Source organism: Onychostoma macrolepis, chromosome 16, assembly GCF_012432095.1.
Source record: "Onychostoma macrolepis isolate SWU-2019 chromosome 16, ASM1243209v1, whole genome shotgun sequence".
Taxonomy (NCBI): domain Eukaryota; kingdom Metazoa; phylum Chordata; class Actinopteri; order Cypriniformes; family Cyprinidae; genus Onychostoma; species Onychostoma macrolepis.
The window spans coordinates 10,655,575-10,681,181 of record NC_081170.1 but is presented as its reverse complement, the minus strand read 5'-3'; the positions used below and the strand labels follow the sequence as shown (position 1 = coordinate 10,681,181).

At 36.0% G+C, this 25,607-nt stretch overlaps 2 protein-coding genes across 5 annotated transcripts; one reads left to right on the top strand and one right to left on the bottom strand.

Moving 5' to 3' along the window:
* Nucleotides 1-8,894: 8,894 nt before the first annotated feature.
* Nucleotides 8,895-12,738, bottom strand: LOC131522084 (tyrosyl-DNA phosphodiesterase 2). Its single transcript, XM_058747324.1, has 8 exons — nucleotides 12,721-12,738; nucleotides 11,972-12,059; nucleotides 11,562-11,678; nucleotides 10,684-11,319; nucleotides 9,927-10,018; nucleotides 9,732-9,850; nucleotides 9,414-9,584; nucleotides 8,895-9,306 (listed from the first exon to the last, which is right to left on the bottom strand). The coding sequence occupies exons 3-8, from the start codon at nucleotides 11,600-11,602 to the stop codon at nucleotides 9,016-9,018; spliced, it is 1,350 nt and encodes a 449-aa protein (XP_058603307.1). The 5' UTR covers nucleotides 11,603-11,678; nucleotides 11,972-12,059; nucleotides 12,721-12,738; the 3' UTR covers nucleotides 8,895-9,015.
* A 44-nt stretch (nucleotides 12,739-12,782) lies between these two features.
* On the top strand, nucleotides 12,783-25,554 carry kiaa0319 (KIAA0319 ortholog). 4 transcript variants are annotated; one of them, XM_058747320.1, is made up of 21 exons: nucleotides 12,783-12,993; nucleotides 13,361-13,452; nucleotides 15,224-15,930; nucleotides 16,729-16,885; nucleotides 16,989-17,087; nucleotides 17,176-17,267; nucleotides 17,373-17,460; nucleotides 17,547-17,642; nucleotides 17,733-17,865; nucleotides 18,054-18,282; nucleotides 18,480-18,603; nucleotides 18,687-18,816; nucleotides 19,874-20,022; nucleotides 20,375-20,526; nucleotides 20,624-20,783; nucleotides 22,331-22,490; nucleotides 22,626-22,762; nucleotides 22,883-23,005; nucleotides 23,258-23,348; nucleotides 24,433-24,524; nucleotides 24,664-25,554. In XM_058747320.1, the coding sequence occupies exons 2-21, from the start codon at nucleotides 13,401-13,403 to the stop codon at nucleotides 24,825-24,827; spliced, it is 3,135 nt and encodes a 1,044-aa protein (XP_058603303.1). In that variant the 5' UTR covers nucleotides 12,783-12,993; nucleotides 13,361-13,400; the 3' UTR covers nucleotides 24,828-25,554. The 4 variants fall into 4 exon arrangements, with proteins under 4 accessions (XP_058603303.1, XP_058603301.1, XP_058603302.1 ...); XM_058747318.1 differs by having other exon boundaries at nucleotides 12,784-12,993; nucleotides 17,173-17,267; XM_058747319.1 differs by having other exon boundaries at nucleotides 12,784-12,993; nucleotides 13,330-13,452; nucleotides 17,173-17,267.
* Nucleotides 25,555-25,607: the final 53 nt, after the last annotated feature.

Below are 25,607 nucleotides of genomic sequence, written 5' to 3'. Positions count from 1 at the left end.
CCATTTCATTTGTAGGCCAGAAAGCTTTGTCCCCTAAAGCACAAGTGTCAGCAGACTGAACTTTCCATTTCCTTTTTGCCCTGTCTTGACACAGAGCTCTTTATTTAGAAAGTGAATTGCTGTAAAGCACCAGTGTAATAGGAATTTGTCTTGACATTAAAAGCAGGAAACAGAAAGTCACATCTTATGAGAAAAATAGGAACAAGAGGCTCAGACTGATCCTCAGGGTGGATAACAAGATGCATACTTTTTTAGTCAGCCCTCATGTCACCTATAGATGCAGTGAGGTGGCAACAGTGTTGGAGGTTTATAGGGTTATAGTGATGTGAATCGATACACAGAGTCAAACTTAATGACTAGCCTTCTTCATAGTGATGAATAGAGTGTCCACATGCAAATCAATGTGGATGAACAAGTGCACTCAACATAGAAGATACGCACACACACGCATACATGCATGCACCCCCTGCTCAACCACCGTGGACATTTGTTGTCTTATCCTAGTGATGATGATTCATTACACTGGACGCTGTTTGTTTGGCTCTGTAGCCTCCTGTTTCTGTCCAATCAACAGCCAATGCAAATAGTCACGGGTCATGTGTGATGTCCTACATAGCCATAAAACTGATCGGTAGAGTCATATTTTGGTGTTTTAAAGGCCTTTGAACAAAAGTGATAATACATTACACATCAGTGTAAAAAATGTTAGTTATTTCATCAGGAAAAGACAGCAAAAATGCTGCAAAACTAGATAGGTAATTTTTAATTTTACTACAAGACAATACACATTTTTTACATGCACTGTAAATTTGAAATCATAATTTATAGGCTAAAACACATTATTTGATTTGATTTTGAATTGTAAAATAAAATAAAAAAGTTTTATTGTTTTAAAAGTAATTGTTTAGTAGTAGTAGTAGTAGTAGTAGTAGTAGTAGTGGTAGTATTTATTTATTTTTTCATAAAATGACATTCCCAGAAGCCACATTAGATAATATTTTGTTCAAATAGTTATGATTATGTGATGTAGATCATGTTTATGGCCAACATTTTTGGAGAGGCCAACTTTAAGTTATCATGTGGCTGTATATTTTACTGTATTTTGGCAGTTATTATGTTTTAAAAGTACTAAGCAGATTTTTGTAGTTGAACTTTAACTGATATTGGTATATGAATGTTATGGCATTACGATATTATTTAATTTGACTGTATTCTTTAATGTTCATATTTGTATATATGAACTTCAAAATACAGTCATATTGTTAATTTAATGTTCATATATGCAAATATAAACATTAAAAAATAAAGTCTAATTAAGTAGATGGTAATGTCTAAAGCATTTTTTTGTCATGCTGTGTTAAGGAATTGAGCAATGTGCAGCTGTTATCGACTAATCACTACAGATTTTTGAACATTTCCATTCAGGAGGTTCAAAGGTTAGCAAAAGCTGTGTTTTTCTCAATCACTATCATCCTGTTGTACAGAGACATCGTTTATTTTTCAGTGAGCCACGATAAAAGGAAGGCAAATAATCAAATCAGCGTTGTGTTTCCCTGAGGTTCCAATCAGACTCTGAGCGACGGTGGGGTGGGGGAGGATCCAGAGGATGCTAATGATAATAATGGCATGATTTTTGACAAAAGGTTTCACTGGAAAATTATGGAATGATTTGATTTCCATGCCACATTTCTGCCTGGTACAAAAAAGATGGTCCTTAATAAATCCTCCCCTGTGGTGAATTATAATTTGGAGAGTTTTGTCTTTTGGGTAATCAAAATCAAACAGCTACTTGGAATAATAAGTGCAAATTTGAGCTAAAAAGCAATTTTGTTTGTAACAATCAACTTCATTGTCCTCATGCCCACAAGTTGATTGAAGAGTGCATTTACTAATTTCCTCTAGAACAACAAAAGTAGCAGAGGCCTGTCTGAAGGAGCATCAGACGTTCATGAGCAGCGTGGCAAAAGCAGCAGGTGAATGTTTTAAGTGACAACATCTACCAGCTGAATAAGGTGTGTGTGAGGCCATTCGCCAACCTTTTCTCCACAGGTCACTGCCATGTCAGACGCCGCCGACGTGGTGTTCATGGCAACCGCAGCCTAGAAGAACAATAGGGGCACCACAGAGCACAGTGGATTGCTTTCCAAAAATAGGCAAAACTGCCACTAGCTGATAATTGTGTGTGTTCAGTGTCATCCTTTTCATACCGTAGATCTCTCATCTTTCAACAAGACTAAGCTCAATTGATACACGGCCAAATATGCTATAGAAGACAGGATGAGAGATGGAGAGCCCTTTGGGCGTAACTATAGAAGATCAAGCTGGACGAAGAGACAGGAGAATTAAATGAAGCAGTCCAAACTGATACATCAGGTTTCTGAAGGTGAAACGTGTGTTTACTGTGTCCAGCATGTAAAATAATTGAGCTGCCACACTTCATCAAGAGCCTCCTTAATCACCAGCTTGTTATTTGACTAATGATATGTCGTAGGATTGTCTCCTTCACAGTGTCTCGGTATCTGGGAGGATGAAGTTGGAAAAGGACTGCGAGATTATTATGATGATTGTGTCTGAAAATGGCAGATCATTGTGAGGATTTGTTAATTGTTTATGGAGCGTGTCTCAAATTTATGCTTGATTATGGATAGAGGAGAGGGAATAATTGTAATGATACAACCATGGGTGGAACAATGCAACTCTCACTTTCTGTTTCTTTGTTTGACTGGTTAGAAAAGTACACTGTAAAAAAAATGCCGTAAAATTTCAGATAAAAAACCGGCAGCTGTGGTTGCTGGAATTCTACCGTAAAATATATGGTAGCAACATTTTAGGTTTCACGGTTTTAACTTAAATTTACAGTTAAATACCGTAATTTCATTAACTGATATAATGTTAATATACCAACCTATTGAAGTACTGAAATCTGTTTTGTATCTTTGAAATACACTGATAACCACCAAATGCAGAAGGTGATGAGAAAGTCACATGATGAACCAAAGCCCATCACAAGTAGCTTTTAAATAATGACATATATAGAAGGTGCACAGTGTCATTCACACAAGCACTACACACCATCATGGTGAGACTCATTAAACTGAAATATGCAATAAACATTAATTTAACAACATTAGATGTAACATACAACCCTAATAAACATAACTGATAAGAAAAAACTAAGAAGAAACCTAGTTATTTCAGAGAAAAAACATCAAATTCAAACAAAATTTGAAATGCAACGCAGGGAATTCTGGGAACGTTTTTCCCTGTAAATTTTACATTCTTTTTCACTTCCAAAAGTGGTATTTCACCGTAAAATTGTCTGAAATGTCTAATACAGTTTTTCACTGTATATATTAGGGGAACTTACCGTTAACCATTTAACAGGTTTTTACCGTAGCTTTTTCACAGTTTTTTACCGTTAAAATCACGGTAATTTTTTACATTGTACATTTAGCCTCTAATGATCATATAATCTGCTAAAGATGCTCAACCATAGAAATAGGTTAGATATTCAAGCACATTCAGTTTAGTCAGAATTGAAAGTTTAACCATACAAAACTGGCATTTTTATAGCTCACATATGATCACAGCGTTCAAGTGTTTTGCTTAAAATGTCTTTAGGTTTTTTTTTAGTTTTTTTTTTTACTTATTTAGGGCAACAAATGAAAACCTCAGCAGATCATACCGGAAAAAATTTCTGACAGAAGTACCCATTTGTGTAGATTTAACCTCACTTTTGTTAAGTGCTTTGACACAATCTGTATTGTTAAAAGCACTATATAAATAAAGGTGACTTGACTTGTGTGTAAAAATCTGCTAATTGGTCACGTGGATTAGCGGGCAAAAAAATATAAAAATCCATTGTCTGTTGTCAATAGTGTATGTTAAGCATGTTTCACACAGAAGTCACTTTCAAACGATCACCTTGAACTGGTTACGAAATCTGCATGGGGAAATCTTTCGCCTTTGTGCAAAATTCCTGATCAGAAGGATTTCTGTTGAAGTCACTATAGATTTTGTAAAATTCACCAAATAACAGTAAATGTAACTGCACCTTTAATCAACGTGTCCAATTCTGTGAATTATACAAAAAAACATTTTGCAATGGTTTCAAGTTGGTTACTCAGATTAGTGGGCATAAAAGGTCCTTTATCAATAGTGCCTACAGCTGTAGAATTTTTATATTAGGCCCTGGTTAATATAGGGTGTCTAAACTCATACACTGGTGAGCCCTTTTTTTTCTCCCTTTTTTTTTTTTTTTTTGCTCATATGCAAATGGATTTCGTTTATATAATATGAGAATCCAGGAATAGCCATTCATTTAAGTAATTACATATAGTACATTTGTTGCCACCTGCTCTGGATTACGCAATCACAATAAATCTGTCTGCGAATGTGTTCCAGTGAAGCTGACCTCTGTCATATTGAATTAATCTGTAATATGTAATATTACATTGTTTACGATGAGAAATTCAGATGTGTGATGAAATAAATTGCATTGTAAAGTAATGGAAAATTGTTCCCAATTATTAGCTGTGTAACTTGATTGATATATAACCTTATAATTTGAAACATTGTTACCATAAATATATTTATCAGGGAAAGCAGATGAAAATTAGGCATTATGGCTGTCTGAATTATGGCTAACATCACGGTGTGATGTTAATTAATGTGTTCTGTTCTAAATAAATAAATACATCTTACCCTTAATTAAATCTTTTAAGTCAGCAATCTGTTTATCTGTAAGCCTGTTGTTCATTTTCACTGTATTATCCGCCCGCCTTGCTCTTATCCTTATTGACAGCTCAGGCTTATCATTTCTGAAATATGTCCAGTGTAAAGTGGAGGAAGCTTTCTGATGTAATTATTTCCCATGCTAATCTGAGCATGCACAGGTGGGCTGCGGACTGGCATGCCATCGGTTCATCTATATGCTGTCAAGTGACTTGAATTGTCACTCACTTAAATAGGGGGCATGCAGGGCACCCAGATAGTGTGGCAGTCATTTGTCATATTTTGGTTTAGGACTGTGAATTATGTTCTTCAGGTCATCTGAGTTTGCCTGATATAGACATTGATGAATTAGGGAACTGGTATGTACATTAGGATATCTTGTTTGTAAGAGGATGGTGATGAACTATAGAGTGTTTATCTGAATAATAACAAATGTGCATATGTCATTAAGCTATTTAATTTTTTTTTTTAAAACTGTATGAATGACAATGTTACTGTAGCTATCACCTCAAGAGCATATATCAAAAGTTAAATTTGGTAGTATTTGACCTTGAACCAATGGATCCAGAAGCCAAAATATGATTTTATGTTAGGTTACTCCAAAAAAATTTTTTTTACGTATTAATTCAAGTAAAGATGTTTTTTTTAAGGGATAGTTAATAAAAACTTCATTCTAAACTTGTATGCATGTCTTTCTTATGGAAGATACATTTTGAAGAACATTGGGAACTAGACATTATATGGACAAACAGATATTTTTTCGAAATATTGTCTTTTATGTTCCTTTGAAGAAAAATAATCCAACGTTTTGGAGAAACACAAGAGTGAGTAAACGATGACACAAGTTTCCTTTTGAGTGAACTTTCCCTTTAAGGTCAAATAAAATGGCCTCATAGCACTTTTTACAGCATGCCATGTCTCCTCTTAATGTTCTCTAGTTACACGCTGTGTTTTGCAATAATGACACTTCACAAACTGTGACCACTTTAGAAAATATTTGTAATATATTCAATGTCATTGCAAGTGTTTTAAAATAAATGTATGCTGATATGTCCACTGATGTCAGGTTTGCTGTTTTTTGCTGTGACCCCTGCTGTTGTGTCATTGAACAGGGAAAAACTGCTGAAAAGGCCTTTATTTAAATGAACTCAACACAACATGATGTTTAGACTCTGCAAGTAAAAAGTGGAAGATAAATTAGGCATAAGTGGATAAGTGGATCCATGTGACAAAAAAGGAAACACAGAAGCCAATATGGCTGATTCTGGAATCCTCAAAAATGTTATTCATCAGCCCACCCCAGATGTTATTTTTGGTCTTGCTGGTGGTAATCATTAGCAAACTCCTGCACAAAAAGGAAATAGGAATCCCAACACGCAAAAAAAAAAAAAAGAAAATAAAAATAAAAATGTTTTGAGGCATTGCTGACTCCAGATGTTCACAGCATTGTTGTATCAACCCGATATCATGAAAGTGCGTATAAATAGTACGCCAAATAAAAACGAAAACTCGTGGTATTTATACGGATAAATTGACTTTGGCGTGTCTGTGCTACGCGATGGGTAGGATTAGGGTTGTGGTGTAGATGCGTATCATATGTACGCGAAAACTGCGTATCAATACACGCCAACAAATTTTTTATCATATGCACGCGAAAACTGGTATTATATGCGCGCCAAAAACGCGCGTAGCATAGACACGCCAAAGTCCATTTTTGCGTATCAATAAAACGAATTGTCGTTTTTTTTTGGCGTAATATTTATACGTATTTTCATGAGACCGGGATATGTTGCTGCACACAAACTACATTCAAACCCATTGGTATGACCCGTTTTGAAAACCGCATAAAATATGCCCAAAGGACTAATGTGAGGTTATTTTTAGTTCGTTGTAGTAAAATGACTAAGGCTTTCTATGGGCGCTAATGATCTTTCACAACCTTCATGATGGTCTTTATTAAATAATGCCTTCTAGTTCGGCTGATAGAATACTTCAGCATTCAACATGTGACTAAATACTTTATATGGAGATGATATGACAATTAATTCATCTCATTCTGTGATGTATTAAAATGAAGCAAATAGTTTAGCATGATAGAACGTTGATCCATTTCCTGCGTTAAATATTTGATTAATGATATTGTCACATTTTAATGGACAGATTTTTTCAAGGTTTTTTATTCAAGGTTTTTGCCTTTAGTATTAGATTCTTGGCACCTTCTGCAAACAGTAAATTTCTAAATCCAGCTGGCCATGATGAGGACTGTCCTGTTAAATGGCTCTTTGTTAATCCAATTCTTGACACCATGCCAATGAAAAAAATTATAATTCTTGTCGTCAGCCTGCCACCTCTCTAAATTTGCATCTAACTGTATTGGCACATTTCAATTCTGTTTAGCTTAAGTAGGAGAGAGAGAATGTGCTGTAAACTCATTTCTGCAAATGAAAACAGGGCCATGTTTGCCAAGAATATATTCTATCTGAATCACCCAGACGATCTAGATTTTCAGTAGTTATGTGCATTAAATCAAAATGCACACAGTCTTAAAATGCCCCTATTATGGGTTATGAAAGGTTCATATTTTGGTTTTGGGAGTCCCCAACAACAGGTAGACATGCATGCAAGGTCAAAAAATACTTTCATTTTCTTATAATGTGCATTTATTTTTATCTTATTTGCCCAACAACTCCCAATTCGCGTTCAACGATTCATTTATCCAAACCCCTCCTTTGCGTGTGTTTGAGAGCTTTTAACGCTACAAAAGCGGCACCTAGTGGCAAAGAATGAATTTGCAGTTTCATTCAGACCAACTCGAAAATCCAAGTTTTCCCAGGTCTGCGCGCGCAACAAGTGGGCGGGCAATATGCTAATAGCCTATTTCATTTTGACTTCAACACATGAAACGGCTTGGGATTCGTTTTAAAAGCGACTCGTTTCAATGATTCAGAGTCGACTCTTTCTTTTGAGAGACAATAACTATATATACTGTGCACTTTCAGATTTAAAACTTTGCAGGATGTTTTCATTCACTTAGAGCTGTGTTACACATTAGGTCATTTTCAAAAATCCATAATAGGGGCACTTTAAATGTCCACATTATTTTACACCACAGTGTCAATTTAAACTATATGGCAATGATGCCAAATTATAATGGTGGCTAAATAAAAATAGGTAGTAATCCTAAATTTGTAGTTGATGACTACCTTAGATGTAAACATAAAATCATTAGAAGTAATCATATATGCTATGTAACACTACATACTCTGTTCCAAACCCAGAATATTATGAATTAAAATAAATGAACAAAATAAATAATAGTGCTTTAATAGTGTTTTTCTTTTAGGGTTGATATTCTCAGTCACAGCATGAATCATATTCTGTCCTTTGAGCTCCCTCTGGTGGAAAAATAAGGGAAGAGTTAGCAAATTGCAGGAATTTATCATAAAGCAAGCTGTCATACAAGTTTTTGATATTACACATTTTTATTTACAATGTTGGCCAAAACAATGGTTCGATTCTCATCATTGTTTTAATTTTCCTCAAAATCCAATAATAGGCTGTTTAATAGCAGGTTTATTTCCACTTCTATGACATGTTGTCACAAATGTTCAGTGTGTTCAGTGAACTTTATTTTTTCCTATGCAATATTCCCAAAGTAATTGAATGTTTGTGGTGGCTCTTCTTGTAGGCAAGATAGAGTACGTGGTTATAAAGAAATAAGTACTGAATTATTGAAGCAAAAAGTGTGACAAATAGCCCTGGTCTCCCAGGTCTATAAGTATATATTTGGTGCAGGACAGGTTATTCTCCCAGCAGTTTATAATTATTATTCATATTAGAGTTCATATTAATAGTGATTTGACCCATTAACTATATTTTATTAACCTATTAAAGGGATAGTTTACCCAAAAATAAAAAATCTGGCATTAATTGCTCACCCTCATGTAGTTCCAAACTCGTAAAACCTTTGTTCATCTTCGAAACACAAATTTAGATATTTTTAATGAAATCCAAGAGCTTTCTGACCCTGCATAGACAGCAATGTAACTCAGAAAAGGACATTTCAGTTACAATGCTGTCTATGGAGGGTCAGAAAGCTTTCAGATTTCATCAAAAATATCTTAATTTGTGTTCCGAAGATGAACAAAGGTCTTACGGGTTTGGAACGACATGAGGGTGAGTAATTAATGACAGAATTTTCATTTTTGTGTGAGCTATCCCTTTTACAACCCATTCATATAATCAAGTGCATGCCATTAAAAAAAATCAGTCAGTGACATGCTACTCTTCTGATGCTCCAAATTTGAAAGTACAAAGGATGCCCCAGTGATCGCTGATGAAATAGTCACACTTCAGCTTCTCCAGACCAATCAGGGCCATGCTTTCTGGCTGTAGTTTGGCACCCTCTGCAGCTGCTCTGAGGAACAGTCTGTCAAATCGCAGGCGTATAGAATTAGGAATTTCATTGTTATCATTGATGGATGTGTCCCAGGTGTATCTGCTTTCCTCTGGTTCTCCCAGCATCTCCCACACATCAAAGATACCATCCGGCAGCCCCCCGAGCTTCTTCACCTGTCATAATAAACACGTCAAACAAACTTACACATCGCATTTTGACGGAGTATTGAGTTTTGATTTTGAGAATATCAGGGCAAACACATGTTAGCATCATACACAACCTCCCAGTCTCTAAGGTTGGTATCTCCTCCAAATATAACTGTGTGGTCCTGTGGAGCCTCTTTCATCCATTTCCAGACTCTCCGCAGCTGATTCAAGCGTTCTTGAGAGCTTGCCTTACAGCTCTCCAGATGAGATGTCATAATGCACAGTGGATGGCCTAAAAAGCTTGCCTAAATAAACATGTAAACAGAAACAGTTTTGATTGCTCTAAATTTACAGTATGATATTTTCATTATAAATATGGTCAAAAGGAAAAAAGGAAATTCATAATAAGGCATATTGAATCAATAATTATCCAATGGATAACAAAAACCTACATGTGCTATTAGAAGGTTTCTATCCATCTCTGTGGTGGGGTACTTCACAATACTGCTCTGGAGGAATTGCACTCTGTCCTTTCTGAGAAAAATGCCAGTGAAATAGCCATCTTCACTGCCTGAAACACCAAATGTTCTAACTTAAGATTCATACCAGAAACATAATTTATATATCGTATGCAATCATTGACATACCTTGCAACAACTGATAATCTTTCATAATGTTCTTTAAAATCTTCCAATTAACAGGAACCAGCTCTTGCAACAGTACAACATCTGCACGGTACCTGCATTAAAATCATAACTTGGTAACTAATTCATTCAAGTCTTTTTGTAAGTGCTTTTGTAATGCATTAAGTATTTTTTAGTTAATTGAGAGTACAAAATGCTGTAGACGTGTGCAATGCCATTAATGTTAAAATGCTTATTTATACTGATATGAAAAGAAAACAAGTAACTTATTTGTAGGTTCAAAACATTGATTATTTTTTTCTATTATTATATAGTAACACTGGCTCAACAAGTTTGGGGCAGGAGTACCTGTTTGTCTAACCAAGGACAAACGGGAGTGTTCAGGGAAAACTGATTATTTGATAATCATAATTTTTAAAATTCTGTTTAGTGCCACTGGTAGTGCAAAAATTAGCCACTTCACCTTTAAATATAGAATAATATTAATTAAGCAAACACTATTACACTCTCTAAACTCCCTAAACCTGGTGATTTAAAAATGCTATTCACCACAAACATACTGAATTTAGTCATCCTTAAATCTGTGCATAAGAAACCTATCCACATTGTATTAATGTTTGGACATATTATTATAAAGTTCACATATTGTATTAACTTGTGGTCTAAAGAAATTTGCATCCTAATATATATATATATATATATATATATATATATATATATATATATATATATATATATATAAGAAATTGGTAACACTCACTTTCCTAAGTGTGAAAGCAGACCTTTGGCCCGCTCAAAGACATTATCTGGATCCAGACCATCTATGTTCCAGCATAGCAGCGTCAGATGACTGGACTGGGTTATCTGCTCATCAGCTGACTGAACTGTGAAAGATCTTCCCCAGTATGCCTGTTGCAAGGAAAAACTAGACTGTATTGTCTGGGTGGACTTGCATTCTGTTGCTGGCGTGTGTATGCCCTGGATCGGAGGGGTTTGTGTTGACTGTGTTTGGACAGACTGGAGTTGGGAAGCCTCTGTCTGGGTTGACTGGTCACAGGTAAAGCGAGCTGATGTTTGCTGTGCACTCTGAGTTGTATCTTGATGAGAGGAACTTGCAGGAGAAGTTGCAGGTGAAATAGATTTATTTCTTGTTTTTCGGTTATTCTTTTTGTGCTTTGATTCTGCAGACCTGTTTTCGGGGTGCTCAGGCAGGTCTTGTGAGGGTGATGATGACTGCTCTCCAACAGTGGCTGTTTTCATTTGGGTTGTGGGATTTTGTCTCTTTTTCTGCTTTTTCTTCTTCCCAGATTTCCCCTGAACTTTGGTGTCCACAAGACCTGATGCAGTGTCATTACAGCCTACAGGGGGCTCTCCTGAGCAACATTGTAAAGTCATACTGTTTTAGAAAAAAAAAAGACAATTTCAATTGTTTTGCTTATACATTTAGTCTATTAAAAACAAAATACTGTAGCAGCATAATACTGTAGCAGCATAATATCTGTGATGACAAAAATAGCTTGACATTTTGAAATCTAAAAATTACACAGTCTAAACAACACAAACATGTTTGTAAACATTGACACTGATTAACTAAAACTCTTAATGCTTCTATAATAGCCTAGTGAATAATTTACTTACCTTGGTGAACACGGTGGTTTATCCATTTTAATAGGGAACATATGTTTGTGTGCACTACTGTGAGTTTCAGGTTCGATTTCTGTTCTAGGGACTGATCCGAATTCCTGACAGTAATTTCTACGAAGGCAAGTTAAACTTGTTAGCCCATTAGTCACAGCATGCATTATGTCCAATATATAGCCTACCAACAATATAAAAATTATGTAACAGGATAGACGTCATTCATAATTTTAATCATTTTGTATAGCTTGTTAATATCTGTTGAAATTCCATATGTAGGCTACATAATCTTACACCTTTAGCCTACATAATTTATAATAAATTTACCTTTGTCGAACTACTATACATTCAATAAGCACTAGAAACAGTGTTGCAAGTACGAGAATTACAGTAACAAGTTTTTAACTCACGATTGCGAGATGAACTCTGAAGATAACTCTGAAGTCCGAGGTCTCAAGAATAAAGCATCACCCTTTCTCTCTTTCCTTTTCTCTTTCTCTGCTTGTCACATACATAAGGCAGCAGCTGTTAAGTTTCGATTTCGAGCCACGTCAGGTCAGATTGAGTGGCAATGGCAACACATTCAAATCTCAGGACGTTTTTGTCGTCCTTCATGGTATAAATAAATGAATTTATTAATAAATTGCAACAAAGACTTAAAAACACAGCGAAACGTTAAAATGAGAGATATCAGCCTTCCGAAACTGACCAGTTAACCCCGCCCCTTGAGCCGTTCCAAGTATATGTAGAATTTTTTGATATGTGAATTTTAAGGGAGTTTAAAAAAAAAAAAAACGATTCTTTGTCTTGTTGTTTAATAGGCTGCGGTCGACGTAATAAGCAATTTAATAACGTATTCTTTAAGTAATAAAATAATATAATTATGTAATAAAATAATATAATTTTTAAATGTGGTTTTCAAAGAAAATGATGTGGAATGGCGAAAATAATTATTTTTCTTGTTTATTAGGCTGTAGTCGACGTAATAGTAACATTGTAGCTAATTAATAATGGTAATTTACTAACGTATTTTTAAATAATAAAATAATATAATTATGTAACATTTAATTTAAATGAAATTTAAAATGGAATATATATATATATATATATTTTACTGGGCCTCAAGACGCAGTTAAGGATGTATTGTGTGTTTCTGAACCATCACAGAGATGACGTCACGTGTCTCCCCGCCTCCGCCCTGCTCGTCTCTGTCTGCTCTGCTGACACACTCCCTCGCGCAGACATACACCTCAACATCTTCCAAGCAATATCAGACCTTCATCTCAACACCACTGCCGCAATACCAGACCTTCATCCCAACATTACTCCAGCAGCGTGTATCCAGCGCGAGCTCGCTATGGAGCAGCAGTGCGGAAGCTGATTCTCGATGTCATGGAAACAGATGCTTGAATAAGAGCGTCACATCCCACTGGTACAGCTACAACTCACAATAGCGCTCATTCTTGCTGTTGTCTTTCTGTTTAGCCCTGTTGTGTTTAGTGGTTTGCTTGTTTTATGTAACAGCTAGTGGCAGATGTGTTAAACAATGTACTATAACATAACGCAGATAATGTAATGTATTTTAGTATTACATGTAAGATATCTCCAGAGGTATCTGAGCCGAAGGGGCTGGTTGCTATGAAGGGTGGAAGTCAAATCACAAAAGGCCCAGCCACAAATAGGATCTTGAATTGCTTTGTATTATTATTAATTGATTGATGCTCCTGCCATATTGTTATTTTTGTCCTGTTTATTTGTGATACTCTAGCCTGTGTTGTCTCCACTGTCTTTAACCTAAGTTTGAAGAGGGAATGACCGTCAGAATCCATCGCTGGCATCATGAACTTCTTCTCACCAATTCTCTCGCTTGTGTTGCTCTTCTTTATCAGAGGCAAGTATATATTTCTGCAGTACTTACATCACCACCAAGACAAGTCTGAAGTGCCATTCTGGATCATAGTCAGAATCCGTAAATAGTAGGGTAGAGTGGGAAAAACGCCCCCCTACTATATTTCCCAAAATAACCACAAGATAAAATCAAGATACATTTTTATTGTAACTATGGACTATGTTGGTAGAAGTTTTCACCATGAAGCTCACACTGGTGATGAACCAGAGAGCAAACAGATTTCACTGTAAATTATCTAATTTTCAACAGTAAAAAAAAAAGAAAAAAAAGCTTGTTTTAAAGCTTGTTGTTTTGTAAAACATCACAGTTATATATGATATGAGAACAGTAGGGCCTGTAGATAGGGAGTACGTGTTATTTAAGAAAAATATAATTATATTCTCAGAATGACAATTTTTTTCTCAAACATAGTCAGTGGGGTAAAACGCCCCCAGAGGGCAGTGGGATATTACTGTAGTTATTCTGTTCTGAACATCAAATCCTTTGTTTTTCCATCAAATGTATTCTAACTAGTTGGTTGAATAAAAATATTTGGATTTTATATTTAAAAATTACCTCAAGTTAGCATCAGGTAGCTAATTAGCTAGCCAGTTAGCATCAGCTAACAAAATGTTTCAAATAGGCTATTATAATTTTGTAATTCATAATTATTGATTATATTCTTTTAAATTTTAAGCTAAAACTGCCTGTACTCTGATTTTGCTGTCAATGTTTAAAGCAAATTGCTTTGTCAGACTGGGATGGCATTTTACCCCACCCATGGGGGCGTTTTGCCCCATAGGTGGGGTAAAATGACCCCTTTGGTACAAATTTAATGTTTGTTAAAAATCTAATAACTTGAAAACTCCATACATTTTTCTTACTTGGTTTATAATTTATGCCATTGTCACTAAAACGATGATTTGGACTTTTGTTTCACAAAAAAAAAAAAAAAGCATTTCCCCCCACTCTACCTTATTTAAAAAGTTGTGAATAATACACCTGTAACTTAATCATGTAAAGCCTGACATTATGTATACATATATAATAATACATATATAATAATTAAATTACAGTTTATTGAACATTTAGACAAATTATATATATAAAAAATCTTTTAAAAAAGTTTTCTCAATTATATGCACGTGTTTAATGTTTTGTATATATTTGATACATAAGGCTAGTATGATTTATTACATAGGAGGGGGAAAAACATTTTACAATTTAATTTGATTTAAAAAAAAAAAAAAAAGTCCAGTAGCTTCAGTCCAGTAAATGCTCATGCTGAAATATTAGTAATAATATGAAAGTTATTCTCATGTTTACTAAAGATTTCCCAGCAGAAAGACACATATACCATGACCTGAATTTGGACATTTTTAGAATTTTTAGAAGGCCTTTTACTTACTGAAAAGTATTAACTGCAAATCAGAGGGCAGAAAGCATTGTAGATTGTTTACAACAGTTTTTTCCAGCAAAGCGCTGATCATGTTATTTTGAGGCCTCAGAAATTCACATATTTACTTTATTTCTTTCTTTTTTTTTGTGCAGTGAACAGATTCTGCCATCTGGCTAGTGCTTTACTTATCAAGCTGCCATTTAATTTGTCATCATTTGAGCACAGAAAAATTAATTTGAACTCTCTGCTTGTTTTTTCTGATTTTGTGGAGACATTGCAGTGGGCTGTATAAAGGGGTTTCAGTTGTCTAGCATGTTTTTATATTAGTATCCCCAATATCTTTCACCATGCATTTGTTGTGTTTTGTTGATGCAGTATCGGGACAATGCTGGCAGGCCGCAACCTACTCTGAGAGCGTAGTGTCTCCGGAGCTGAGGAGCAGCAGTATTTTGCGGGTTCCGGATGTGTCGTCTCTGGCCCAGTGTGCGGGGGCCTGCTGCGATCTCTCGGGCTGTGACCTGGCCTGGTTTTTTGAGCAACGCTGCTATGTCCTCAGTTGTCAGCGCAAAGAGAACTGCCAGCCAAAGCAGAGACCTGGTACTGACTCTCTCCTGGCATTTCTGCAACGTGGGCCCCCGCAGACACTGGTTCTGCAATCCCTGGTTCGAGGAGAATCTTTCCCAAACCACTGGCAGCCCCTGCCCAGGCACAGGGGATCTGAGGACCCCATGAAGGACCTAGCCTTATTACAAGGCAATCAGGATTTGGACAACACTGATGCTGAGTATGCCGAGAGTTTCCGAAGTTTGGAGGACAAAAGAGCTGAAGCCAGAGATGCTGCAACAGTAGATCAAGAAGAGCGGCCTGGGCTATATGATTGGCCAGTTGTTCAAGGAAAAGAAGAATTCAACCAATCAGAGACAGAGAGAGTTGGGGAAAGACTGACGACAGTGCAGGGCCCTCTTGAAAGCAGCCCCTTTCCCCCAAGTTACTTCCCAGAAATGAGGAATGAAAGCAAATCATCTCTAATTGAAGCAGATTCTGATGTTACACCCCCAGTAATCACGACACTTAGCACAAGGGTGAGTGTTACAGATTCATGCATATTATTTTCAGACACCTTCAAGACATTAAAAACAGACAGGTAAAAACTGTTTAAAAGCTTAGGGTCAGAAGGGATGCATTAAATTGGGCAAAAGTAAAGTTATTTATAATGATTCAAAAGATTTCTGTTCTTTTGAACTTTCTGTTCATCGAAGAATGAAAAAAATGTATCACAGTTTTCATAAAAATATTAAGCAGCACAACTGTTTTCAGTACTACTGTAATAATAAGAAGAAATGCTTTTTGAGCACCAAATCCGCATATTAGAGTGATTTCTAAAGTATCATGTGACACCGAAGAGTAATGGCTGCTAAAATATCAGCTTCACCATCATAGGAATAAATTACATTTTATATAGTATATATGTAATATTTATGAATATATATACATTATACTGTATAGATTACATACAAATATTAAATTACATTTTTAAAATATCAATATAAAACTGACAAGACTGTTGGCATGGTAATCAAAAATTAAAGGAACTGATTTTCTTTTACATAGTTGCCAATTCATCATTGCTTGAAATGTCATGATTCTATTTTAATGTTGTGGCGTCATTGGGAAACATGGTGTCTTAAATGTACTCTCACTCTGGCCAAGTGCTTAATCAGTCTTTCACGTCTCATCTGCTGTGTGAAATCTGGAAACAGCACATCATTTCCCTCTTAGAGTCACTTTAATTGCCTTCTACTGGTGTCCTGTATTAGTTCACTACCTTTGTGTTGACAAGGTTGAGTAATTGAGAACCAATTTTTCTTTTATCATTAAAGGTTGAAGAAGACCCAGAGAACATTTCATCTGCAGCTGCTGCCCCTAACGTCCTGCAAGACATCAGCACAGACCCATCGAGGTTCAGCACAGTCAGTGGTTCCTTCACTACTCCACCCAGCACTGAGGCCACACCGCAAATGATCTCAGAAGAACCAGGTGCTACAGATGTGTTATTGCATCATTTCCATTTATGCAAGCATCACTATTATTATTTCTCAGATGATCTTATACCTTCTTTTCACTCACTCTCTGTGTTCAGTAAGAGCCCTGAATGTGTCCATTAGTGGCCCTGTGGAAGCAACACTGCCTCAAAATACTGTTGAACTAACTGCTTCTGTAAATCACGATGACACTGCAGGTATGGCCTACTGTATTTAGAATAATGTGCATTCCTGAATTATAATTATGCATTCAAGTGAAGTTGATGGTGTATTTTTCCTCAGAAGCTCCTTACACGTATGAGTGGACTATGGTAACCTCACCGGATAGACATCATGGAGTAATGGAGGGGCGGCACAAGTCTGTCAAAATTACAGAAGTGAGATTCAAATCCTTGTCACTTTCACTATGACTGCCAAGTGATAATTTAGAAGATGAGACAATTGTCTGTTTCTAAAAAAAATCTTTGTTTCCTTTATTGCAGCTTTCAGTGGGTGTTTATACCATCAGAGTGAGTGTGAAAGCGCAGCAAGCGTATGGAGAAAGTGCTGTGAACTTCACAGTACGCCCTGGTACACTTGCACCATCTTTAGATCATAATTTAATATTATTTACCAAATATACATTATGTTTATGTGCCTTATTTTTCAATCTACAGCAGTGAATATAAACAAGCCTCCAAAAGCCGTCACTCTGCCCAAGAGCCAAGATGTGATTCTCCAAGAAGGTTCCATCTTCATCATTAATGGCAGTCGTATGTAGCTTGTGTCCATTTCTCCCGTTGTTTCTTTACATAATTTAGGTCATGAGTTTTTAACCAAACATACATCCCGATGCTTTCCAGAGAGTATGGATGATGCTGGAATAGTCAGTTACCTGTGGGAGAAGGTAGACGGGCCTTTTTGGAAACCTGAAGGCCCTGTTGATACACCTGTACTGCAGCTACAAAATCTTTCACCAGGAGAATATACCTTCAAGTAAGGACTTAGCTTGTCTTCAAGATTGTACTGTATGAATAGGCCTGTGTGTTCTGCAGTTTTCAATTTTCATTCGCTGTCTCTGAAGCTGTTGAAATCTTTGGTGGCCAATTCCTCTGGGGCTTTTTTTAATTTGGCTTAACCTCATTAACTTTATCCTGACCTGATTTTTGCTTGGCCCACATCAGGCTGACAGTGTCTGATTCTGACGGGCTGACCGACTCCAACACTGCCACAGTGAGGGTCAGCACACCACAAGATGACCCTCCTCAGGCCAGAGCAGGCACTGACTGCATCGTCACCCTGCCTGTCAACCACCTCACCTTGTGGGGTAACCACAGCACGGATGACCACGCCATTACAAGCTACCTCTGGACTCTGCATCCCAGCAGCATGACCCAAAAGGTCACTATGCAGGTAATGAGATCTTTACTTTTCTTAGTGCACAAATGTATGGTTTTGAAGTTGGTTTTTCATTGCTAATGACACTTTTTGGAGTTTGTCAGTTATGGTTAATATTAGTGCTGCAGCACTAAATCTAGGTAAATTTAGGTAGACGAAAATGTTGAGCAGTTGATGTTGAATTGATGTTTTCATATGCTACTTGTTTTCAGGATGTGAGAACACCGTTCCTGCAGCTCTCTGATCTCCAGGAGGGTCGGTATATGTTTCAGCTGACTGTCACTGACTCCAGAGGTCAACAGGATTCAGACACTGTCTCAGTCACTGTACTGCCTGGTAAAACAAACCCACTTCACCTATCAGTGTGTATGAAGAAAAACTATGCATCCTTATTAGTTGAATTTTTTTGTTTGTGGTAGCAAACAAAGCACCAGTCGCCGTAACAGGACCAGACAGGCAGATCATCCTCCCAGTCAACAGCATCATGTTGAATGGCAACGACAGCACTGACGATCAGGCCATCATCAGCTACCAATGGGACTTGATCAGGTACCAGCACACTGATTTGGCATAACTAGTGATGTCTGGTGAATAAATGAATCATCTAGTGGGTTCTTTACAATGAACTGGTTCATGGACTAAACAAATTGTTTGCAAATATATTTACATGAAATTATATATAATGTATTATTTTATTACATTATATATAATGTATTATTTTGTTATATAAACATTTATTTACAATTCATAACTTAGGGGTCAGTACATTTTTTTAAATGTTTTTGAAAGAAGTCTCTTATGCTCACTAAGGCTGCATATATTTGCTTAGAAATGCAGTAAAAACAGCAATATTGTAAAACAATATTACAATTAAAAAAGATTTTCTGTTTAAATATATTTAAAAATGTAATTTATTTCTCTGAAGGCAAAGCTGAATTTTCAGCAGCCATTACACCAGTCTGCAGTGTCACATGACACTTCAGAATTCATTCTAATAGGCTGATTTGGTGCTTAAGAAATATCAATTGTTATTATCAGTGTTGAAAACAGTTGTGCTGCTTAATATTTTTGTGGAAACCATGATACTTTTTTTCAAGATTCTTTGATAAACAGAAATTCAAAAGAACTGCAATAATTTGAAATAGAAATCCTTTGTAATGTCTTAAATTCTATAAGTTTAATGCATACTTGCTGAGTAAAAGCATTAATTTCTTGAAAAAAAAAAAAAAAGTAGTGTACATAGGCATTTTATTAAAATATGTTTAAAGCATGTAAAATATCACAGGGCATCTGGAAACATGTGAAGTCTTGCAAAATAATAAATCTTATTTATTGAACCAGTTCATTGAAACAAAAGAATCGATTCACAAAAATCCCAACTCCATAAACAACAGGACAAATGTGGCGTATTGAATAGTTCATAAGGACCTGTTATTGCTTCATTCTGCTTCTGAATATTTACCTTACAGACTGTCTCATATTTCAGAACACATTTCAAAACATTTCTAAATTTTCACTCACCCTTAGTGTTGCATGAATAGTGAAGGATTTTGGTGAAAAGTGTATTGATGTGCCATCACCACTCTCCTCATATGTAACCGTGAAGTGGCCCTCCAGGCTTGAAGATAAAAGATGCCAATAAAGCAGTTGCCATAGCGACTGGCCTGAGATCTGGGAATTACAAGTTCAGGCTGACTGTGACCGATCAACAGGGAGACACAGGCAGCGCAGTCCTGACCGTCACCATTAAAGAAGGTGAGCAGAATCGAGCAATTGTATATATATAAGTAAAATTACATTGTATTTATATAATTTGAATGATTTTTATGTCCTATTTGTGTAGATACACTGAACCCCCTCGCCCCAAAATACTTTAACTACATTTACAGCCACATTTAATTAAAATGCATGAATGTTAGAAAATGACAAACCGAATTAGAATTTATTTTAAAGAAAGACATCACAAAAATGCGTTTGAAGAGAAATATTTAACGAAAAGAAGATTGTCTGACGTTAAATAACAAAACAATAGATATTCTTTTGAAAAATAAAGATAAAAATCATTCAAGGATGTGACCAGTTATTCTGTGTGTTATTAAATTCACAGCAAAAAGCTTGCCACTGATCGCCCATGCCAGCGGCAGCCACACACTCACTCTACCCAACAACTCTCTGGTGCTCAGGGGCTCCGTATCCAACAGTGGAACAGTGAATGTGTCTTTTCTTTGGGTCAGAGATGAACAGAGCCCTGCTGCCGGGGTGAGTGAGATATTTGTGTTTCTTTCTATACCATTTGCTGTGGCTCAGTATTTTACCTGATAATCTCTCTTTTTGTTTTCACATCCTTTGAGAGTAGGATGTGTTATATGGTTCAGACCATGAGGCCTTTCTTTACCTCGCCAACCTGGTAGAAGGAACGTACCTGTTCCAGCTCCGGGTTACGGATATCCAGGGCCGCTCAAGCATGGCTACAGCCACTGTGGAAGTACGCCCTGGTACGATATTACTCAATCATAGTAAGAAAACAGTTCAGAATGCATCATTTATTTGGCATGTCTTTGTCGTTCCTGCCAAGAATACACTACCATTTACCACACTACCATGGTTGGGGCAAATTTTTTATGTTTTTATGCTCACCGAGGTTGCATTTATTTGATCAAAAATACAGTAAAAAAAAAAAAGTGATATTCTAAAGTGTTTTTACAAATTCTAATATGAACATTATTTTTGTGGAAACCGCTATTTTTTTTCAGGATTCATTGATGAATATAAAGTTAAAAAAGCATTTATTTTATTCTTTTGTAACATATGTAAATACCTTTACTGTCACTTTTGATTAATTTAATGCATTCTTGCTGAATAGAAGTATTAATTTATTAAAGCTGCATTCCGTTACTTTTTATTTATTTATTTTTTGTTAAAAATGATCCAAAATCTATTTTTGAGCAAGTTCATAACCAGCCAGTGTTCAAAACTATCTCCTTACCTTAGCCTAATTCACAACGGTAATGTTTTCTAATTTGAGTGGTACTGGTAAGGAATTGGCGGGAAATTCGAGCATGCTGCTGCGTCATGATGTCACGTCTGTAAATATAAGGAGTTTTCCCAGCTAGTAGGCTATATCGCACGTGAGGATCCTGCAGGTGGCAGATTGTTTATAGCCCTATCTCACAGCAGCTGGAATAATTACATTTGTAATTTTTATGGCAGATTGTAATCCAGAAATTATTATGTGTTTATGAAACACAAGTGACTGAAATTAGATTATGCTCCAGTTTTAAATGTGCATCTGATTACAGATAGCCTACGTGGGATTGCACAAGATTTGTATTTTAAAGAGAACCAGATTTAAGGAAGAATAATTAGCTCTTTGGGTTAAAAATAAAAGACGATTCGAGATTACTGTACAGAAATTGAAATCTACACGCTAATACACACTACATACACATAGTCACACAATGCTGATGTTGTTAACATTAACAATTTGAGAACAAAGTGTAACAATAATAATAATTTGCACGGTTCGAAGTGATATGAGCTAAGTGATCATTAGATTTAATCACCATTGGTAGCATGATTTATTGTAATGCTTTTTTCCTCAGTTGGTCAGAACAAAAGTGGCAGACTTATTACTTACTAGTTCAGATGACAATATCCGGTGAAAATTCTTATTTGGGTCATAGTTCCAAGACGTAGGCTAGAATCTGTGATTCCGAAGTACAGTATCCACACCGGTGTGGTGACTGACATCCGCGCTGTAGAGCCGTGCCGATGCACAACCCATGCAAAGAAGATAATTCCGCAAATAACTGCAATTGCAGGTTTCAAACAGAGATGGCAACAAAGAGGCAAAACCTACGGACTGCAGCTTAAAAAAAAAAAAACTGATCCCCAAACTTTTAAATGGTACTGTATTTCAGAATTATGTTATCCTTAATAAACCTTTTCAGGATATTTTTTACTTTCATGCTAACATTTTAGGTAGCATATTCTGATATTAAGTCATTTTGTTTTCTATCAATTTACAAATTGCTCGTTTGATGCCATTGATTTTTGTGTGCAGATCCACGCGAGCGAGAGGAGGTGGAGCTTGAGCTGCAGGTGGGTGTGGCTCAGGTCAGTCAGCAGCAGAAGGAGACAGTGGTGAGACAGCTGGCCGCATTACTGCATGTTCTGGACTCAGACATTGCACTGAAGGGCCTGCATGGCCAGTCAGACATCAGGTACTACACATATGACAACCAAACTCACTGAACCAATTTAAATGAGAACTTATGTGGTTCTTAAATTAAGCTAATCATAATTACTAGAGACTAACCCCAGTTTAGTTAAAGTCTACATGTATTTCTTGTGTTTAGCACTGTATTTAGGTTCTCAGTGCAGGGTCCTGATGGTACAATTCCAGGGCCTAAACTTGCTCATCTGCTGAGAAACCAGCTTTTGCAAGAGAAAACTGACTTCTTGCTCTTTAAGGTCTTAAGAGTGGATACAGTCAGTAAGTGACTTTTTCCATTTAATTTCACTAAATCTGAGAACAGATTAATAATAAATAAATATAAATAAAAAGGTTGATAATGCAGTCTTTCTGATTTTACCTTGGTTGTGAATATTTCAGCGTGTTTGCTCCTGTGTTCTGGACGTGGTCAGTGTGATCCCATTACAAAGAGTTGTTCCTGTGACCCTCTTTGGATGGAGAACCCCATTCGCCGCTTCCTTGATGATGGCGAGAGCAATTGCGGTTAGTGTGACCTCTTTGTCTCCAAATACGTTTTCTCATGTAAATGAGAAATTTCAAATAAGGTTCATGCAGCGCTGCACTACTGACAATGGACCGTTTTTGCCCATAATATTTTGCTAATGTGACACCTTTATTTATGCTTTCTGTTTTGCTAAATAATCTAAGGATATTGCTGATGTTCTGTCATGAAATCATTAGAATGTTTTACAGTGATGGAAAGGCTGAGGGCTAATCTTCTGTCTCCTTTCGCAGACTGGAGCGTGTTGTATGTCACAATCTCTTGTTTCGTGACAATCATTTTCCTCTTGTCCATCAGCTGGATTTGTGTCTGCTGCTGTAAAAGGTGATAAAGATTCCATTACTGCATGTAGACAAACTGTCTGTTTAAATATGTGGCATGAGTTATGTCATATACACTGTTGTTCAAAAGTTTAGGTCAGTAAGATTTTTTTTTTAAAGGAATGAATACTGAGAAAGGACGAATTGCCACACACATCACATGCCTTTTATTTATTTATTTTTTAATTTCTATTAATCGGAGAATCCTGAAAAAATATTTCCACAAAAATATTAAGCAGCACTTACTTGAAAATAATAAGTATTTTGTGAGCACCAAATCAGCGTATTGGAACAATTTCTGAAATATCATGCAACACTGAGAAATGAGTGAAAATTCAGGTTTGCTGTTACAGGAATAAGTTACATTTTAAATATATTAAAATAGAAATGAGTTATTTCAAATTTGTAGTAATAATTCACAATATTACTGTTTTTACAGTATTTCCTATCAAATAAATTCAGCCTTGGTGAGCATGAAAAATATTTTTTGGTAACAGTAGCGTCAGTACTGCAAGTCTAGTATTAAAGGGATTGTTCACACAAAAATGTAAATTCTGTCATTTATTCGTCAAACCTGTATGACTTTGGAACACAAAATAAGACATTTTGAATAATGAGCTGAAACGCCCCAGTTTCTCATTCCTTGTCAAAAAATCCTAAAGGATTCCAATAAGAAAATTGTTCTCATTAGAATTTCTATCATAATTTGGAACCATTCCAATGAGATTCTTATAAGACTTGAGATTCCTATGAGGTTTTTTTTTTTTTTTTACTGGGATCCATTGGCGTCCTATTTAAATCATTCCCTTTTGTGTACATTGTCTCAGTAAACAAGCTGCTGCAAAGAAAATTAACAGGATAAGAACTAAATCTTTTGTACAGAAAGTTTGCTTCCAAAATATAGATAGAAATTCTAATTCGAATCCTGTACAATTTTCTTACTGGAATCATTTATTACAATCGATTTTTTTGACTAGTGATCTGAGTTTTTGTTCTATGGGAAAGAGGGAACCTTTTTAAAATGACATGATTTTGTGTACCTGTGGTATGAGTTTCTATATTCATGTGTATGTTTTGGACTGTTGTAGAGGGAGACGCACTAAAGTGAGGAAGAAAACCAAGTACACAATACTAGACAACATGGACGAGCAGGAGAGGATGGAGCTTCAGCCAAAGTACAGTAAGTTTCACAACGGATTTATTTTATTCCGCAGTATTTTTGCAGTGAGGAAATAAGTTTGATGCTCTTTAGAGTAGTTCTTTCTTGAGGCTTGTAATTGCAGTTACTGCATTCACTTTTCTGCATTTGTCATCTTTAGACATTAAACACAGGAGCACTGAGCACAACTCCAGCCTGATGATGTCAGAATCAGAGCTGGACAGTGAGCAGGACAACCTTTTCAACTATGGGAAAGCTCGGAACAGAGCCAATGGAGCGGTCAGAAATGGAGACACTCTCAGCCTTTGTCCTGTGGAGGGTTAAGTCTCACATGGACATTTCTTCATATGGATATTTACACTGCAGGGTTATTGTTGATTATTCCACAAATACCGATGCAGACAAAAGACTGGCTGAAAGAATGGGCTGCTAAACTACTGACTACTGAATGCATTTGGTCTCATAATGAATATTCTGAATGATACTTTCAATTACCAATAGCATATTCTTTTTGAATATAAAAAGACATGTGCATTCAACTCATACAAAGTTGTCTTCAATATGTTCTTAATAATGATTGTTTGTTTCAGTGATGCAGTACAAGCAATTGACATCAGTTATTTATTTTGTTATTTATATGATGCTTCTATGATACATTTTGGGAAGATGTTGCAAATAACTGATGCATAGAAAAGCAAAATCAAAAAGAAAGCAAATACCATTCTTAATGCAAAAAAAAAAATGTATTTCTACTGAACTTTCTGAATGTTAATGTGCCTGATTGAAATGCACTAATTTTGTTATAGTTTGTTAGTATTTCAGTCTTGGCCCTGATACTGTACATTGGTCTCTGTCTTTATAGCATTCTGGTTTTACAACCTTTTAAAAATTTCTGCTTTAGCTGGAATTGCAATAGAAGCCATCTGTATCAGGCATATTGTGACAAGGAGATGCATTTCTCCTATATTCTTTTTTGTTTTAATGCAACTGGAGATTATTAAAAACATATGGCCCTTTACAGAGGTTAAGACTGTTTTATAAACAGAAGTTCAAAATTTATAGCATTAGTGTCAGAAATACAATGAAATTGAGCTACATGAATAA